Source organism: Lepus europaeus, chromosome 7 (genome assembly GCF_033115175.1).
Source record: "Lepus europaeus isolate LE1 chromosome 7, mLepTim1.pri, whole genome shotgun sequence".
NCBI classification, from domain to species: Eukaryota; Metazoa; Chordata; class Mammalia; order Lagomorpha; family Leporidae; genus Lepus; species Lepus europaeus.
The window spans coordinates 18,619,204-18,638,767 of record NC_084833.1 but is presented as its reverse complement, the minus strand read 5'-3'; the positions used below and the strand labels follow the sequence as shown (position 1 = coordinate 18,638,767).

The 19,564-nt window shown below is 42.9% G+C and overlaps 1 protein-coding gene across 7 annotated transcripts in view; it reads right to left on the bottom strand.

The window, feature by feature from the left end:
• Positions 1-19,564, bottom strand: part of AMBRA1 (autophagy and beclin 1 regulator 1) — a 226,038-nt gene that overhangs the window by 128,755 nt on the left and 77,719 nt on the right. For 3 of the 7 annotated variants that reach the window (XM_062196222.1, XM_062196227.1, XM_062196225.1), the window contains 2 exons: positions 17,083-17,169; positions 12,480-12,659 (listed from right to left, as the gene is read on the bottom strand). The exons of 1 other annotated variant lie outside the window; for it this stretch is intronic. In XM_062196222.1, coding sequence (XP_062052206.1) covers positions 12,480-12,659; positions 17,083-17,169 — 267 coding nt within the window. The remainder of the gene's footprint in view (positions 1-12,479; positions 12,660-17,082; positions 17,170-19,564) is intronic. 3 more of the 7 variants (XM_062196223.1, XM_062196226.1, XM_062196224.1) reach the window with 2 other exon arrangements.

Here is a 19,564-nt window from a genome sequence, read left to right as displayed (position 1 = left end):
GGCATAAAGTGCCAGCATCCCATATGGGCACTGGTTCTAGTCCCGGCTGCTCCTCTTCCAATCCAGCTCTCTGCTATGGCCTGGGATAGCAGGAGAAGATGGCTCAAGTCCTTGGGCCCCTGCACCCACATGGGAGACCCAGAAGAAGCTCCGGGATCCTGACTTTGGATCAGCACAGCTCTGGCCATTGCGGCCATCTGGGGAGTGAACCAGCAGATGGAAGACCTCTCTGTCTTGACCTCTCTCTGTAACTCTTTCTTTCAAATAAATAAAAATAAATCTTAAAAAAAAATTACATGAAACATGGTGAATAATTCTGAGCTCTGGATAAACACCAGAGATAGGAAAAAATATGTGGAATCCTACAATATATATCACAATCCTCTTTCTGTTACAATTAAAACCTAAAACAATCAACTGTTTTTGGGTTGCTTAATCCTCCATTTAAAAAAAAGTGGGGGGCTTAAAATGGTAATTTTCATGTTACTTTTTTTTTTAAAGATTTATTTATTTATTTGAAAGACAGAATTACAGAGAGAGAAGGTTAGACAGAGAGAAAGTTCTTCCATCAGCTGATTAACTCCCCAGATGGCATCAATGACCAGGACGGGGCCAGCAGAAGGTCTCCCGATGGTTGGCAGGAGCCCAAGTACTTGGGTCATCTTCCACTACTTTCTCAGGAGCATTAGCAGGGAGCAGGATGGGAAGTGGATCAGTTGGGACTTGAACTGTCAGCCACATAGGCAGCAGCTTAACTCACTGCACCGTTCACACCAGCTCCTCATGTTATGTGTATTTTGTCATACACAAAAAGAGTGGACATGAAAGAGGGGAAGCTGGAATATGAGAGAACTTCACAAAGTTCACAGAAAAATGGAATTAACAGATAAATTTATTTTGATGCAATTTTTTTGAAATTGCACAATTTTTCATAACATACATTTTCCATAAACTCTTTTGCAACCTCCTACTTATGACCAGAGATAATGACTCTATAATTTGGAGACTACTGGGGAATATATAAGAGAAAATAAAGATGAGATCAGCTGGCTCGAATACAAGCAAAGTCTTAGTCTGAAGATTACCATCAGGAGCCATGAAAGAGGCAATAAATTAAGTAAGCACAGGTGTATGTGCTAGTCCTCAACTTAATTCACGTTTTAACTAAGAATGGGAAAATAAGATAAATGGCATCTCTATCCCATGTAGAGAAGGCTTCAAACTGGAAGTGTTGAGAATTCTCACAGAGAAGCAGAAATGACAGATTAGGAACCAGAGTGATTAAGAAAATATGAAACACAGCAAACACACAAATGAGACACTGCCAAGGTGGATGTGTGTGTGTGTAAAACAACCTGCAACAAAAAGCCATTCATTTACAGTTAGGAAAACCTTGAAAACAAGAATGGGTTAATAAAGTGGCAAATGCCCCACAAAAAAAATGTGTTAGGCAAGAAGAAGGGAAAAGACCTTTGGTTTTAGTATTGGCACACAGAAATTCCAGATCCAAGGCATAGCTCGAAATAAATTAGAGGTAAAAAGAGTAACTAATGACTCTCTAGATTCTATAGAAAGAAATGAGGATTCAGATAAGGAGTCCTGTTGGGGAAACAAATTTCAGTGCATAGAATATTGGGCAGGGGGGAGTTGAAGCATGGGGAGAGAGATTACCACTAAGAGTTCCAAGAAAAGACCAAAAAACTAAAAGTATAGGGGGCATTGTGGTGCAGCGGCTTAAGCCACTGCTTGTGATGCCAGCATCCCAAATCACAGCGCAGGTTACTCCATTTCCAATCCAGTTCCCTGCCAATGCACCTAGCACACAGCAGAGGATGGCTCGGTACTTGAGTTCCTCCCACCCACATGGGAGAACCAGATAGAGCTCCTGACCCCTGGTTGTGGCTTGGCCCAGCCATAGCTGTTACAGTCATTTGGGGAGTAAGGCCACAGGTGAAGGATCTCTCTCTCTCTCTCTCCCTCTCTTTCCTTCTCTCTTTCTCTTATTCTCCCTCTCCACCTTTCAAATAAGTAAATCTTTTTTAAAAATGAAAGTACTTAAAAGAATGATATATTCAGATAACTACGTAAGAGCCTGCCTCTCACTTCAGTGATGATATAAGACCCACATACAGCAAGGATCCATGAGATGGAAGAAGGCAAAATCAGTCAGGCAGAGACTGTACATGAGTAGACTGGAAAATGCTTGCCAGATGAACAGTGGGAGAAAGGCAGACCCAAGAGTGTTTCTTAAGAACAGTAGAGGATGCTCAACACTGGGGTCTAACATAACACAGTCAATACCCTTCTGGGATGGGGTGGGAGGCTGAAAAAAAGGCAAAGAGAGTGTACAAATATGCTGGTATTGTTCCTCCAACACAGAAGGAACACTTTTCAGGGAAACACCAGAGAAATCCTCATCAATTTCAACAGCCAGAAGCTGCCTCTAAGCCAGCAGGATAGAAGCTGGCTGGGTTATTAATGGTTTTCCCAGTTGTTGAACTCTGTGCATCTCTGATTAACTCTCAGAGGGGTACTGGGAAAGGAGAGGGGAAAAAATAATATTTTCATGTAAAAGATCTTACAAGGAAAAAACATCCTTCAAACAATCAAGTTTCCAAGACAAGTGCTGAATACAAGAAGACAAGTCTCCAGAACAAGACAGAAACGCAGCAGCAACCCTTCTGCTCTATGTCCAGGATTAATTGCCTCAGAGAGAGGCTGCAATTGAAAGAAATGAAAAATACACCTACAGACTGCTGGCTGCGTCCTGACCAGACAGCCAGGCTGCCACTGCTTCCCAGTGACAAATGGTTCTGCCTTGGACCTTTATAAATGAAGCTCTTGCAGCAAAAAGCTCAAAAGGCCATTGTCCTCTTGACAGTACACAGTTGACTGCTGAAAATTAGACTACTTAAAAAATACTTGTTTGCCTATGTTCCTCTGTCTCTACTCAATCTGCAGACAAAGGAAGGTCCCGTTGGCATTATTCTTATCCCTGGATGGCAGAGTGATCTTGGTCAAGTTCTTTTTGTTACTAGGTGCTGCTAACCGAAACTGAGGCTCCAGTTTTTGTTTGCAAGGACTTGAACGTGTGCAAGGACTTAGATTTCTGGAAGGCAGGCATAGTCCCAGCTATCATTCATAGGCGACCTACGGTATAGGTCTCCTGGAACTGTAGAGCTTTACTTTTCTTCTAAGGAATAGTAATAAAAGGGATAATTACCATTTACAAATTCCTTTCCTCCCTTATTCTACCTCTTAATTTCATCTGCCTACATTATGTAAATCCATATTCTAAATGTGCACTTTATGTTAAAAACTAAACATTTGAATCTAAGTGGTTGTCTTCTCCCCCCACCCCCTGGCTGTTTAATACTTTCCTTCTGTAATTTCCCATTCTAAGCTCAAGCACAAGCTAGACTCTTCTGCTGCATGCACCATAATCAATATTCAGATGTATTTTACTTGCCCATAAAGAGTATGAATTCTAAAGCTGCCAACAGTGTTACGCATTTCTAAGCAGTCGGTCAAAATCCTCAGTAAAGAGCTAGAATTTGGGTAGGTATACATTTTACAAATACACTGGGGCTTGACAGGTACCAGACAGCCTATTCCTAATTATCAGGAAGCTCCTTGCTTCTGAAACTTCTTAGTTTTCCTGCTGAGTACAAGGAAATTATCCTGAAGTAGATAACTTCAAAAAAGTTCCAAGAACCTTAGGGCTAAAAGGGACTTCAGAGATTATCTAATCTCATTTTTATAGATCAGAGATCAGACATTTTACAGATTAGGCCGAGGGTGGGAAAGAGACTTGCTTCAGATCAGATGCCAAATTACAGGCCCAGCCAAGAACAGGACCCAGAGCTACGTAGCAGGCAATAGTTGTCAGGCGTGGAGATCAGCAAGCAATGACAAGTGATCCTAATTCTAGTCACTGCTGTTCTAGAGTCACTTGCTAATTTATACGCTTAGTTCAAAATTGGCTTCAGTAAGAATAAAAATGGACTTGGGTAACATTTTATTTGGAGCAGCAGGAAGTCAGATGGCTGTACTCTCTGGCAGCTCATCCCACCAGGAATATACACAAATGGGCCCCACTCTTAGAAAACACCAGGGCCTCTTACACACAATATTTAAAATGTAACCCTCAATTATCTTTACCTGTACGAAGCCTACTGCTTTTTCTTTTCTTTTCTTTTCTTTTCTTTTTTTTAAAGATGTACTTATTTGTTTGAAAGGCAGAGTTACAGAGAGGCAGAGGCAGAGGCAGAGAGAGAGAGAGAGGTCCTCTATCCACTGGCTCACTCCCCAGATGGCTTCAATGGCCGGAGCGACAACAATCCGAAGCCAGGAGCCAGGAGCTTCTTCCGGGTCTCTCTTGCAGGTGCACTGGTCCAAGGTATTGGGCCATCTTCTACTGCTTTCCCAGGCTATAGCAGAGAGCTGGATCAGAAGTGGAGCAGCTGGGACTCGAACCAGCACCCATTTGGAATGCTGGCACTGCAGGCGGCGCATTTACCCAGGAGTGAACCAGTGGATGGAAGATCTTTCTCTGTCTCCCTCTCTATCTCTCTATCTCTCTGTAACTCTGCCTTCTAAATTTAAAAAAAAAAAAAAAAACCGAAACAAAAAAAAAAAACTTGGGGCCACACTGTGGCGTAGCAGGTAAAGCTGCCACCTGCAGTGTTGGCATCCCATATGGGAACCGGTTTGAGTCCCAGCTGCTCCACTTCCAATCTATAGCTGCATCATACACTGTGAAGATCTTTTCTTAATTTGAGAAGCAGAAGTGGGGGGAAGTGCACATGTGCTCCCATCTGCTAATTCACTCCCTAAATGCCCACAATAGCCAATGCTAGACTGTGCCAAAAGCCAGGAGCTCAGAACTCAATCTGAGTCTCCAAACACTTGAGCCATCACTGCTACCTCCCAGTGTCTGCTTTAATAGGAAGCTGGAGTCAAGAGTCAGTGACATTGACTTCGGGTACACTGATGTGGGATACAGGTGTCTAAACTGGCATCTTAACTGCTAGGCTAAATGTCTACCCTGACTATGGAGATTTTTTAAATTATATTTTCCATGAACATTTTATTTTAAAGATTTTAAAATTTTATTTGAAAGGCAAAGTTACAGAGAGAGAAGGAAAGACAGAGATCTTCCATCTGCTGGCTGGGGCTCGGCCAGGCTGCAGCCAGGAGCCAGGAGCTTCCTCCTGTCTCTCAGGTGGGCGGCATGGGTTCAAGTACTTGGGCCATCTTCTGCTGCTTTTCCAGGTGCATTAGCAGTGAGCTGGCTGGTAAGCAAACAGCACGGACTTGAACCGGTGCCCAAATGGGATGTGAGTGTCACAGGCAGTAGCTTAACCTAGTGCACTACAACACTGGCCCCTTTGTGAAGACTTTTTAATGACTTCCTTGCCAGGTGTCTTTGCTAGGTGTCTAGAAGGAGGATCATAACAAGAGAAGCTCTTGCAGCACAAGGCTCCTCTGTATATGCAAATGTGCTACTGCCATAATACATCATGCCAAACTAAATCAATCTCTTGTACCCAGAAATGACTGTCCTATTCATAACTAAATTTTGTGTATTTGGTCAGAATGTGGATTTCTGGATAAAAGGGGCTGAAATACACCACATAAATTACAGTAGTTAGGAAAATAAATGTAGGGACCAGCATTGTAGCTTAACAGGTTAAGTTGTTGCTTGCAATGTCAGTTGTCAGACTGCTGGTTCAAGTTCAGACTGCTCTGCTTCTGTTTCAGCTTCCTAATGCAGCTGGGAAGGCGGCAGATGATGACCCAAGTACATAGGACCCTGCGTCCATGTGGCAGAGTAGGATGGAGTTCCTGGCTCCTGGCTTCATCCTGGCCCAGACCCAGCTGTTGTGGCCTGGGAAGTGAAACCAGTGAATGGAAGGTATCTCTCCCATCCCCTATCTTGCCCCATTGCTGTCTTTCAAACAGGTAAATCTGTTTTGTTTTGTTTTGTTTTTAAAAAAAAAATTATTTATTTTTACTTGAAAGTCAGAGTTACACAGAGAGGGAAGGAGAGGCAGAGAGAGAGAGAGAGAGAGAGAGAGAGGTCTTCCATCCCCTGGTTCACTCCCCAGTTGGCCACAACGGCCGGAGCTATGTCAATCCGAAGCCAGGAGCTTCTTCTGGGTCTCCCATGCAGGTGCAGGGGCCCAAGGACTTGGGCCATCTTCTACTGCTTTCCCGGGCTTAAGCAGAGAGCTGGATCAGAAGTGGAACAGCCCGGACTTGAGCTGGCACCCATATGGGATTTCGGTACTGTAGGCGGCACATTTACCCATTCCGTCACAGCGCCAGCCCCTTGCTTTTTTTTTTTTTAAACAGGAAAATAAATGTAAGGGTAGGCATTTGATGTGGTGGTTAAGACACTGCTTGAGACATCCACATTCCATACTGGAGTGTCTGCTTGTATCCTGGCTTTTCTACTTCCAATCTAGTTTCCTACTAACACACACTCTGGGATATAACAGATGATGGCTCAAGCATTTGGATCCATGGATTGAGTCCTGGTCTCCTGGCTTTGGCCTGGTCCAGCCCTTGCTATTTTGAGTAATTTGGGAGGGAGGGAACCAGCAGATGAACAACTTCTCTCTCTCTCTCTCTCTTTCAAATAAAAAAATGAAAATAAATTTTAAAAAACTAAGAAAAAAAGAAATGTAATAAACATAAAGAATTCATCTTAAGTCTGAGAGATTAGAATTCTGAATGAAATGTATTTCCTAGGTAGAAACCAGTGTCACATCTGAGAATGAAAGACTTTTGTCTCTTCTGTGCTAGCATCAATTTTTAAGAAGTTGAATATAATCACCCAGTGACTGGCATGCATAGTGGAGATACGATCTAATCTCGGGCTTCTCTAGATCGGACTGTAACTAGCAAGGACTGTACTCAGAGTCTCCTTCGCCTTAGAAGGCAAATCAGCTACAGAAAGAGGTAACAAGGGCAGCGGTATGAACTGAGGATGCTTCTGGGATTATAATTACATTTAGAGAAACAGATAAAATGAAGAAAGGGGCAAAGCCAGTTGAAATACTAGGATAACAAATAAGCTGTATACAAGTCTTAGCAACTACTGGCACTTAAGTGGGGCTTTATGAAAATTTCCCCCTCCTTCTTTCCAAAGGGATATAAAAAATGAAAATGAGAGTTTTCCTTATGTTTATTTGCCATCTATATTCTAGTAGGTGGTCTGGGCTCACAAGCAGGCAGACAGCAATGTCACAGGCAGTCACACCTTTACCCTGCTTGTGAACATCTTTATGCAATGACAGCTGCTGAGGGCTTCAGGGAGACCTGCTGACAGCAGGTTTGTGGATGTCCTGTTTGTGCATTTTCATAAACACAGGAATCCTGCAGTCTCAATCCTTACCACAGACAGAGATGAATGGCAGGAGGAGATGCCTGTCTGGGAAGATGGTCATTAATCTAGACAACAAGAACAAAAAATTTAACCTGTTGCTGACGAACCTCCTAAGTCATCCTCCCTAGAGATAAATCTCAATGGTTTTGTTTCACAGCAAGCATGTAGAAACACTCCAATATGGTTGTATATCATTTTTAAAGGTTTCTAAATCTGCGGGACAATGAAAGTCAGACCCTAAATATCTTTGTTCCTGTTTTCTAATCAGACACATCTGATTTGGTCAAGTCTCAGTGTCCTCAATTAGAAAAACACTACAATGGAATAAATAGCTCATTAAGCCATTATAAGGATTAAACAAGATATTTAACAACATTATAAAATGTATACTTTTGCCTAAGTACTACCAATGTTTTGAAAAGTTACTCATTAGTATAACATATGAAAAACTTATTAGTAATAATAACCAATATTATTATTGAACCTTCTATTCAATGGATAATGGATAATAACCAAAAAGAAGGGATCTGAGAAATGGCTCTCTTAGTTTTCTGGGGACACCATACACCTCAGTGAGACAAGCCCAAGATTGGCAAAATGTTCTACAACTTAGCAAGTAGAAACACTGAAGAGGTTAAAGTGAGGGAGGAAAGCTAATAGAAGAACCATTTCACTGAATGCCATCCTGTTAGGAAATGTTCTAGGTCATATTTAACACACCTGCTTCTCTAGACCTGAAAGAACCATAAATTATGACAGTAGAAGCCTCTGACTTTCCATCTAGTATCAAAGGTAAGAAAAAGGACACAGTAGAGAAATTAAAATGGGTTGGACCATTCTCTAATTTCTCATTTTCTCCCTCTTCAGAGCACCTAGAGATGAAGCGTAGAGGAGCAACCACAGCAGCACTGGGTTTACAGGTGGGGAGGGGACCAGGGAGGAGACAGAGATGACAGACTGTAGATCAGCACCAACTAGCCAGCTCCATCCCTCACTGGAAGACTCGGACTACTAATGCTGAGGTGACTGATAAACGGCTGCTATTAAACAAGGTTATGCCTGCATCGGCCTGAAAACAGAGGCAAACACCCAGGGGAGAGGCTTTAGGAGGAGCATCAGAAAATTATGCCAACCGTCACTATCCAGGGGACTGACTATATAAGACCCCTAGAGAAAAACAACAGCAAGTTAATGCATAAAAGGTGAAGAAAGAAATGTAAATTCAGGTCATGCTGAAGCCAGAGGGGAGGCGAGAGCACAGGTGGGATGGGGGAGCACTAGGAGGAGGCAGTCTGACACAGGAAAACTGAGGGGGAAGCAAGGGGAGAGAGGAGGTGGTAGCAGAAGAAAAGGAAGGTAAGATGAGAACAGAACATTTTAAACTAACCCAGAACTCCATTGTGAAGGACAAGTCACGAGGCGAGATACGGCTTAAAGGCATGAGCCCCACATTTCACCATTGCTAAAAGATAATGCAGGGGCCAGCACTGTGGCATAGCGAGTGAGGCCACTGCCTGCAGTGCCGGCATCCCATATGGGCACCAGTTTGGGTCCTGGCTGCTCCACTTCCGATCCAGCTCTCTGCTATGGCCTGGGAAAGCAGTAGAAGATGGCCCAAGTCCTTGGGCCCCTGCACCCACGTGGGAGACCCAGAGGAATCTCCTGGCTTCTGGCTTCGGATCAGCGCAGCTACGGCCATTGCAGCCATCTGGGGAATGAACCAGTAGATGAAAGACCTCTCTCTCTCTCTGCCTCTTTGTAACTCTGCCTTTCAAATAAACAAATAAATCTTAAAAAAAAAAAATGATAATGCAGTCTTCCAAGCATGCATGGAAAGAAGGCTGCCTAGGCTGTCAGCAGCACTAAGTATCAGCAACCTCAGTAAGTATGTTTAAGTGGCTACCCGAATGGACCTGGTACAGCATCTACAGGAGCACATATTTCACTACAGGGGTCTACCTGGCTTAAGTAACGAAAAGTCTCTGTTTCCTTCGCTACAAGTACATGCATCCATCTTGCCCAACAGTGGACAGAGGGAGAAGGATGCAGGCTGAGAGTCAGAGAGGAGCTCTGCTCTTCTCCCACAGCTGACGAGAAAGGGTCACCACCAGGGCTGGCACTATGGCATAACAGGTAAAGCCACAGCCTACAATGCCAGCATCCCATATGGGCACTAGTTCAAGTCCTGGCTGCCCCACTTCTGATCCAGCTCTCTGCTGTGGCCTGGGAAAGCAGCAGAAGATGGTCCAAGTCCTTGGGAACCTTCACCTGCGTGGGAGACCTGGAAGTTCCTAAGCTCCTGCCATTGCAGCCACTTGAGGAGTGAACAAGTGGATGGAAGACTTCTCTCTCTCTCTCTCTGCGCTTCTACTTCTCTGTAACTCTGCCTTTTAAATAAATAATTAGGAAGGAAGGAAGGAAGCATCACCACCTATGCTCCATCTGCCACCCACAGCTGCTTCAGGTCACCCCTCCATTTCTTGCACATTTATATCTTTCTCAGATAATTAAATCCCTCATTCTTCATTTTACTCCAAGGTATACCAAGGTATACAAAGGTATGTTTAGTGACAGTATCAGGAGGGCTAATTGATATAAAGGTTGTCCCCGCTTTGTTAGTCCCTCTGGCAAAGAGATTTCTCAAACACACCATAAAACTCTACTGCAAGATGGCTTGTGGGAAACTATCCATTCATCTGAGGAAGAGGAGGGAGGTTGGGGAGAGGCAAGAACTCTTAGGAACCCAGACCTGACCAGGCTATGTGAAGACAGGGACAAAGGAAGGAAATGACTGACAGCATGTTCTGTTCCAACGCTGCCAGGAAAACAAAAATGCTTAATCAGCCTTTTCTCTCTCTTGTTTTCTATGTTTGAGAATGCCGAAATACAGGAATCAAAATAAGAGTCAAATGTCCAATCTGATACAAGCAAGGAAAGCCCAGATTCAGGATGGAAATACAACAAATGGCTAGAAAGGTTAGGACACCAAATCTGAGAGTCCAAAACTCAGCAGTGAAGTTCAAGATCTCAAACTCTGGAGCCTGAGGCTGAGCCTGCTCCTTTGACTCACTCTCAGGTCCCTACCTATCAACCACTCAAAAAAACAGAAAAAGCGAAGAATCACCTCTTAACCCACCTCAGTGCCTTGAAAGGCAACTTTCAAAAGACTATTTGTGAGAGGATAAGAGTGGGAGACTGAGAAACTTTAAGCGAGGGAGTAGGACCTCAAAGAACCAGTCTGCGGCTGGGAGTTGCGGCCAGCAGGTTAAACTGCAGCTTGGGACACCCGAATCTCATATCAGAGTGTTAGTTTGACTCTCTGTTACTCCACGCTTCTGATCCAGCTTCCTGCTAGTGTACCTTGGAGGCAGCAGATAATGGCCCAAGTGCTTGGTTTCCTGCCTCCAACATAGGTGACCCAACTGGAGTTCCTGGGGAGAGTTCCTGGTTTCTGGCTTCAGTTCAGCTTAGCGTAGGCTATTGAAGCCACCTGGGAGAAGTGAAGCAGCAAATAGGAACTCTTTCTCTCTCATTCTACCTTTCAAATAAGTCAATAAATCTTCTATTTTATTTTAAAAATTTATTTATTAATTATTTGAAAGTCAGAGTTACACAGAGAGAGAAGGAGAGGCAGAGACAGAGGTCTCCCATCCGCTGGTTCACTCCCCAGTTGGCCACAATGACTGGAGCTAGGCCAAACCGAAGCCAGGAGCCAGGAGCTTCTTCCAGGTCTCCCACGTGGGTGCAGGGGCCCAAGGACTTGGGCCATCTTCTACTGCTTTCTCAGGTCATAGCAGAGAACTGGATTGAAAGTGGAGCAGCCAAGACTTGAACCGGCACCCACATGGGATGCCAGCACTGCAGGCAGCGGTTTTACCTGCTACACCACAGCACCAGCCTCCCTTTTTTTTTTTATTTTTAAAAATCACTCTGATCAGTGTACTAAGACAGAAAATCCAACTTTTAGAGAAATTCAAATATGTAAAAATAAAGACATCTCCATCTCTACTTAGCTTAAAAGAAAAAACACCATTACCAGCATTGTGGCATATTGGGTTTATCAGCCACCTGCAATGCTGGCATCCTATATGGGTTCTGATTCAAGTCCCTGCTGCTCCACTTCTGATCCAGCTCTCTGCTAATGCATCTGAGAAAGCAGCAAAAGATGGCCCAAGTGCTTGGGCCCCTGCACCCACATAGGAGACCCAGAAGAAGCTCCTGGATCCTGGTTTCAGATCAGCCCAATCCTGGATGATGCAGCCATTTGAGGAGTTAACCAGCAGATGTTAGACCTTTCACTCTCTGTGTCTCCTGCACTCTCTCTCTCTCTGTGTGTGTGTGTGACTCTGCCTTTCAAATAAATAACTTTTTTTTTTTTTTTGACAGGCAGAGTTAGATGGTGAGAGAGAGAGTGACAGAGAGAAAGGTCTTCCTTTTCCGTTGGTTCACCCTCCAAGTGGCCGCTACAGCCAGTGCGCTGTGGCCGGTGCGCTGCACTGATCCGAAGCCAGGAGCCAGGGGCTTCCTCCTGGTCTCCCACGTGGGTGCAGGGCCCAAGCACTTGGGCCATCCTCCCCTGCCTTCTAGGGCCACAGCAGAGAGCTGGCCTGGAAGTGGAGCAACTGGGACAGAATCCAGCACGACAACTGGGACTAGAACCTGGGTGCCGGTGCCACAGGCAGAGGATTAGCCAAGTGAGCCGCGGCGCTGGCCATAAAATAAATCTTTAAAAGAAAAAACACCAACCTTCATGCCTCCCTACAGTCATAAAGATAACTCATGAGAAACATTTCCACAGGCAAGGGAAAATGAAAAGCTGCCTGAAGAACAACAGGCACCTCTCCCACTCTGGCCCAAGGACAACAGGGCTGTCTTTCCCCAGGCTCCAGTCTAAGCAATGCAACGCTAGAGCTGGGAGGGACCTGAGTTCTGAATTCACTGTCCCTCAACTCATCCTGTTGTTCATAAACAGCAACTTGGCAAATGGGAGTAAGAACATACACCACTGCAGCTCAGACAGTGGCCAGCTTGGAGGCACTCACAGTCTAGGGCAAGAGCGAAGAACAAAAGCTGAGGATGTACTTACTCAAAGTCCTCAAATTCCAAGTCGGTTCCCTCTACTGATGGACCCTGGTTGTCTGAGGAAGAGGAAGAGGTGGAAGAACGGAGACGGTTCTGTTGGTAGCGCATGGAGCGCTGGCGAATACTGTCTCTCCGTGAGAGATACTGGATCATCCTCTGGGCGTAGTAGGCAGCAGGAGATAATCTGAGAGAAACAGAGATGGACAAACACAAACTAGCACTAATGTGGGGAACACTAGGAAGGAGTAAATACAGCTCTCCCATGGCATCTCCCTGCTGAGGTGAACTCCAGAGACGTGAAAACTAAAGGGCATTTAACCCCCCAGGAGGTTCCGGGCTGCAGTCTATGTATATCAGACCATCACCAGTGCTTCTGGGCTGAGACAGGCAGATAGGTTGTTGAATCAGTCACTTTCTGGTCATGAGCCACCCTGTGCTCAGAGACCAACCCTGGATCTTTCTCTTCTGGCTTTCTAAGGAACCTGGTTTAGTGTCTCAGGATGCCCTTTAGAAAGATGCATAGATTTCCCTTGATCATCGTCCATACGGAAAACTAAAAAATGAAAGTGACCTAAGTAATGATCTACTCTCTAGTTTTACAGACGAAGAAAGCAGGCCAGGAGGTGGTAAACCTTAATGATTTAAAAGGAAAAAAGGCATCCACATATATCTTCACAAGATGTTTTTATCCAACAAATACACATAGTTTCTTAAAATTATCTCTTTGAACCTCTTATCTCTCCCTTATCAATTAATCATTAATATCTATAACATGGAGAAAATATTCAGGACAGAGACTGAGTGTAAAATATACTTGGGAGAACAGAAAACCTAACAGGAAAAAAAAAATGAGAGAAATTTTTCTATTTTTTACAATCCAAGCATCAAAAACTACAGGGTACTGAGCAAAATATGAGGTCACAGTTGTTGATTTTTATTCTCCCTTGCTAAGGCAATTCCAGTAAATAATGGTAGATAGACTCATATTCTTCAAACTATGGTTTTAGTATCTTGATATTCCTTGAAAAGCTCTGGTGTCCAATATAATTCCCCACGCTTGCTTCTTTCTCAAGTTTTCCCTCCATCTCTCCTAACACTGTTATGTAACTTGAGGTGATGATGGGAGATCATGAGAGAAGAACAACACAGAAAAATGGTTTCTATGATAATATTAAACGGATTGGTAAGAAAATGTCAAGACCAACTTGAAACTTGCCTCAGGCACACACTTTGACTCAACAATTCCATTAAAAACTTTACCCTACACAAACACACAAGGATTCAAAGATATATATAAAATATGTATATATATACATACATATATGATTCTTTTGTAACACTGTCAGTGAAAAACTGGGAAACAAATCAAATGTCCAGCAACAGAGTAAAATTTATATCCATACAGAAACATCATGAAGCTATTAAAAAGATTAAGTTATCCCTATGTACTGACAAGGAAAGCCTTCTGAAAAAAAATTTAAATAGAAGGGGGGGTTGAAGAATGGTACCCATTTTAACATGTATTTGAAATACATATTTCTATAATCAGGAAAAAAACACACGGACACAGCAATCCTAGTGAGGATCCTGGGGACTTTTATATTTCATACACTTCTTTGATGTTTGAGTATAAAAGGAAAAAAAGCATGTACATTTGTTTTGTTTTTTAATGGAAATCTGAGAAAACTGAGAATAGAAATGGAAACAGTTATATCAGAATGGTATAAAGAGCATTTGCAAATACTTTGAGATTTTGTCCAGGGCAATGAATAGTTAGGCTGAAGGAGATCCTCAATAAGTCTACCAATTCAGGCCGAAGTAGAGCCCACAGTCAACTGCTATAGGAATCTAGGCTACCTATGAAATGTCTGTCATCACAGGTGCTCATACTTCTGGCCAACCATCACATGGAATTTCCAAGCAAGCCAGCTAACTACCTTTGGAACCCAAAAGTTTATTTTGTGGAATAACATGCTGCACTGAACACCAAATCATGGTCATACTGCAGGTAGGCATGGAATGCAAAGATGACATGGCCAAGATCACCAGGGTACAAGAATTAGGTTCCTAAAAGCCTCAACTGGTGAATTTTCAGTATCTGTTTGGGCCCCTGCTGCTAATCATTTTACAAAGATAAATCACAGACTACGCCATTTTCCAACATTGAAGTCAATGCTCTAGAGTTGTTCTCTTATCTACCAAATATACAGAAATCTTCCAGCAGAAATTAAGCACTGTTGGTTACATTCTCAAGTCACTCTGACTAGGAAAGAATATAAAAGGAAAAAGTTTCAAGAGGACAAAGAAGATCTTTTACTTTTTTTTTTTTTTTTTTTTTTTTGGAACCAATTTTGCACAGTGACCTTAAGTCATTCCTCAGTTTACAGCCTACACTAATGGAAAAAATATATCACTCATGATAGAGGTAGAAATAATGCTGATGATAATAAATAAAGGTTTCTCTGTAGGTAGGGACTCAATTCAGTACGTGTAACCCCAGCTGATTAATTTTACAATAGGACAGGAATTTCCTAAGTTATGAAACTATGGTAATAAAGGATTCCTGGCACAGTATCTTCGCCTTGTCCATTTAGGTATCCACAGAGAAGCTAAGTTTCTGAACACTAGGAGATGCCTCACAAAGGCTCTGACCTGTACATACTGCACAGGATGAAGCATAAGAGGAAAAGAAATTTAATAACCAATAAATGAAGAATAACAATTATTCTCCTACTAAAGAGCTGGAAAACCATCAAACAACCCGAAAGTATTCCCAGTGAAATTTTAAATGTTTAAATAAATCCTCAAGATTTTTTCAAGTAAAAACACTTTCCCCTCAAAAAATCTGTACTCAGAGAGAAAATGTAAAAACATCAATATCACAAAATATGGCACTTTCTGTGATAAAGAAATCAGAATAGGAACAAATAACAGATTACATGAAAGGACAAATATTGGTCTTTAAGAATCACTGTTGAACTTTGCCAGATTAAAAATTCTGGGGACAAGACTCCCATTGCTTTCCTAAAAGAAACTGTTGTATAGCAACAAGTTCTCTATCTTAGTGCTTCAAAGTGTTTGATTTCTGGGAAAAAAAATCTCCTTCCCTTATTGAGGGCTTATAACTTTCTAACGTAATGAGAGACTAACCCAAACTGTCTTGCTTCAGTCATCATCTAAACTGCCTGTTTTTAAGGTCCTTAACCACTATGTTCCCTGAACCTAGGATTTGTCATTTTTAGGGTATGGAAAAGGAAGATGATAACAGAATCTTCTCACTAGAATCTCAAAAAGAATGCTATCCTAACAGGACTATGAAACAATAAAATCATTTAATATCCTGGGATGTGTATGATCCAAAGGTTATTCCAGGTAAACCCAAAATCCTTAATCTAGAATAAAGCTCATTTAGCTTTATCTGACCTATCCTGCTAACCTGCATCCAAACATCAGATACCCTTTTCTTTTGGCAAAGTCTCCCAGTGTGCTCCAGTATTGCTTAAGTAACATGCAGATTACTCCTTTCTGGATCACCAACAGAATTAGTACATTCACCTGCAAGATCCCCAAGGAGCTGATCTCTCCAGCTAAGTGTTACACATAAACTGGACAGCCTATTCTTAATCTTCAGTAATCAGAATCAGGGACACATAGGCCCTTGACATGGCCAAATGTGTTTTTTTTTTTCCTCCTTGTTAACCTCTTCAAGAACTTTTCAAATGTCTTCTAGTAAGTGTAAAGCAAGCACTTTAATAAATGGCACCTGTTCACTCAGTTGCCCTTTCTTCAGTTATGTCTTCCTCAAGGCAGGCTCCAGAAATTCGGTATCTGAAAGAGCTTGACTTCTGCCCTTTGGTGTTCTAAATTCTCTCTCAAATGACAGCAAATGGGGTTCTTGTTTATTTAATTTTTAAGTAATTTCCCTATCAGCAAAAATAAAATTTTTGTTCCCATTTTGGTTGTACACTGGCAACAGCCTCTCCAGTCAGTAGAAAAAGAGTACCTTTAGGCTGGCATTTGCCAAGTGGTAAAAACTCTGCTTGGGACACCCCATCCCACGTCTGCATGCCTGGGGTTCCAGTCCAGGCTCTGTTTCTATTCCAGTTCCTTGCTAGTGTGCATCCTGGGAAGTAGCAGGAGATGGCTCAATCACCTGGGTCCCAGCCACCCATGTAGGATATTCAGATGGAGTTCCCAGTTCCTAGCTTAGGCCTGGCCCAGTCCCAGCCATGAAGGTATTTAGGAAGTGAACTAGAGAGAGATCTCTCCCAATCTCACTCCCTTTCAAACAAATAAAATACATAAAAATTAATTTAAAAAAAATCCTGTGTCTCTGACTGTGGGCTCCTCAAGACCCTCTTCTAACACCTTACTTGCAGATATGATCCCCAAAGGACAAGAGCTCAGTCATAACCCTCTGTCATCAGAGGGACTGTTCACTTACCTGCAACACTTCTCAATCACCTGAACCACCTGTCTCAAGATTGTAACTGAAGAGTAAAAGAGCACCAGGACCAGAGAGGCACGGAATGGAGCTTCCAATAGCTTGGCAGCTCCAAGGGCCACCCCTCCCCCCCACCTAGTGCCATTTCTCACTTCGGCCTTACCTCGCTGGGTCTGGGTAAATTGGGTGCTCTCTGGATCCTGCTCCATCATAACGGGATAATGAAATGAGGGAAGACTCCAGCAGCCTCCTAGCAGAGATTAAAAAAATGGCAATAATCCCTGTCAATTACCAACTCAGAGGTCAGTCATAAGGAAAAATGGGGGCGAGATAAATAAAGTCCCCCTGTGCAGCCAGCTGACACCTGCTATCTAGGATCATACCCTTCCTGTAGGCTAAGCAGGTAGATATAAATAACTGATGAGCTACAGAGCTCCCGCACTGGATACGGCCACTATATAATGCTGAATACTGCTCCTCAGTGAGAAATGAATAGGTGCTTCAGATACTTGATTTATTTCTGTTTGGAGTACCTCCTGGATACATAAGAGGGTGGTATCACCAGAAGAAAAAAGAATAGGCATAGAGATTGCCACGTACCGCCACCATTTGTCTTGGCATTCAGTTCCTCCATGCCATCATAATCCATACCCCCTTATCTTGCACTCACTCTGCTCTACCCACACCCTTTTTGTGGGAAAGAATACTCTCCGAGGGCTCTCTTAACAACTGACAAAAAACACTTGCAAATATAATCTAACCCAATCATATATTAAACTGAGAATGTATGATACAAACATATTTTGCTGACTACTTTTTGAGTGCCAGGCAATATACGGAGCACTTCACATGTATTTATTTAAATCTTACTACATCCTGAAAAAATAGGTTCCACTACATACACAAGAACACTTGGAATAGAAGTTAAAGTACAAGCCCCTGTGGCATACACCTACTAAGCGATTATGCCAGCACTCCAGTGAAGGCCAGCCTTGAGACCAAAATGCTTCAAACCTCATGTTTTACTTTCACAGTTCAGGGAGGAAACAAGTGCACGTGTAGCGGCTGTGAGCAGTGGAGACTACCAAACAGGAAGGTACTGGTCCCATCACTCAGCTTCAGCCAATATTACCAACTGTGAATGTGGACTCAGTATTACTGGCTCTATTTTTAAAAGGAAGCCAGAAATCTGGAATTTTGCATTAAGTCTCCTGATTGTTCAATTTTAGCTACATTTTTTCCCTATTTGTACAACCAGGGCAAGTTAAAACGTAACTAATAAACATGGCCCAGGGGCTCCCTGGTTTGCCACGTCCACCACACTGCTTTCCAACTCTTATCTGTCTTGGCAGCCAATCAAGCTCCTGCCATGGAACAGGTTTCTAAGGAAATGGACTCAGAAAGAAATGCACATTGTTCCTCTCTGGCAGCATCTTGCCTAGCTCTCCCAGGAACAGGTCTCCGGCTCCCTGCCAGACTCTTCTTTAAAGCAGATCTGCAGGAGAAGGACAGCAGCTACCAATCTTTTCCAATTGAGTTAATTCAATTCACTATTATTAAAACCAGCTGGCTTTAGGTACGGTCATGTGCAGTCACTTTACTCCAGCAACTGGCCCACCGCAGCCTTTCCCTAACACCCTCTCAACCTGGTTTATAATCTTTCCTGCCCCAGAGAAGATACTGTGAAATGATGTTTCCTGCCTAGACAAGGCTTACATCTCCACACTCAGACACTTTGGACAATCCTAAACAGAATGGAAAGAACACAATGTAGCCAACAAGGAAGAGAAGCCAGCAATAAAATACATTCTTCTCTCCAGTTGAAAGCCAAGTGATATTATTACATTTATAACAACTCATCAGAATGTTTCAGAAATTGGGATGCATCTTGCAATTGTGTAACACAGTGTAGCTGGTGAGATTTTTTTTTTCCCCTCCATGGGCACACATGAAATAATGGCAAGTCACTGAGTCTGTGAAACACAGAATATTTTTGAGAGGTACACGTAGGGAGAAGTACACAGAATGGGGATGGATAGAAGCAAAAATCTGAGAAGGGTACCTTGTATCCAAGATTCTATACTCATGATCTACTCATTACTAATAAACTAGTTCTTGAGGAGCAAGGTGGGAGATGAAGAATAGGAACAGCTGGCTGCCAGAAGACTGTTCCCTCCCCAAGTGCTCCAGAATTAGTCCAAAATATCCCTGAACCCTGCCGTGTTGTCCTCCAAATGTCTGTAAGGAGCATCCTCCAGAGTAACCAAAACACGTACATCTGCTAGGGACACAATCCTGGTAAGTCAGAGGTAAACATCCCCCTGACTATGCCACAACACTGATTGTTAAGAGATGAAATTACTTATTAGGGATCTGTAGAGGACTTTCCTGAACTGGAAGAGTTTGGATTAGATAACTTCAGTTTTAATGATTCCATTTTATAATTTTGCAAAGTCTGCTTCCAACACTCACTTCCTATCTTAACTAGCAAGACTTCTTTGAATCAGAGTAAAACCTAAATGTTAAGCTTGGTCTCTGGGGAGCCCCTGATTAGATTCTTCTGGAACTTATACCTCCTGTTCCTACTTACTACAGACTCTGTTGGTGCCAACCGCTCTTCAGACAGCACACTGCGACTGGTGAAC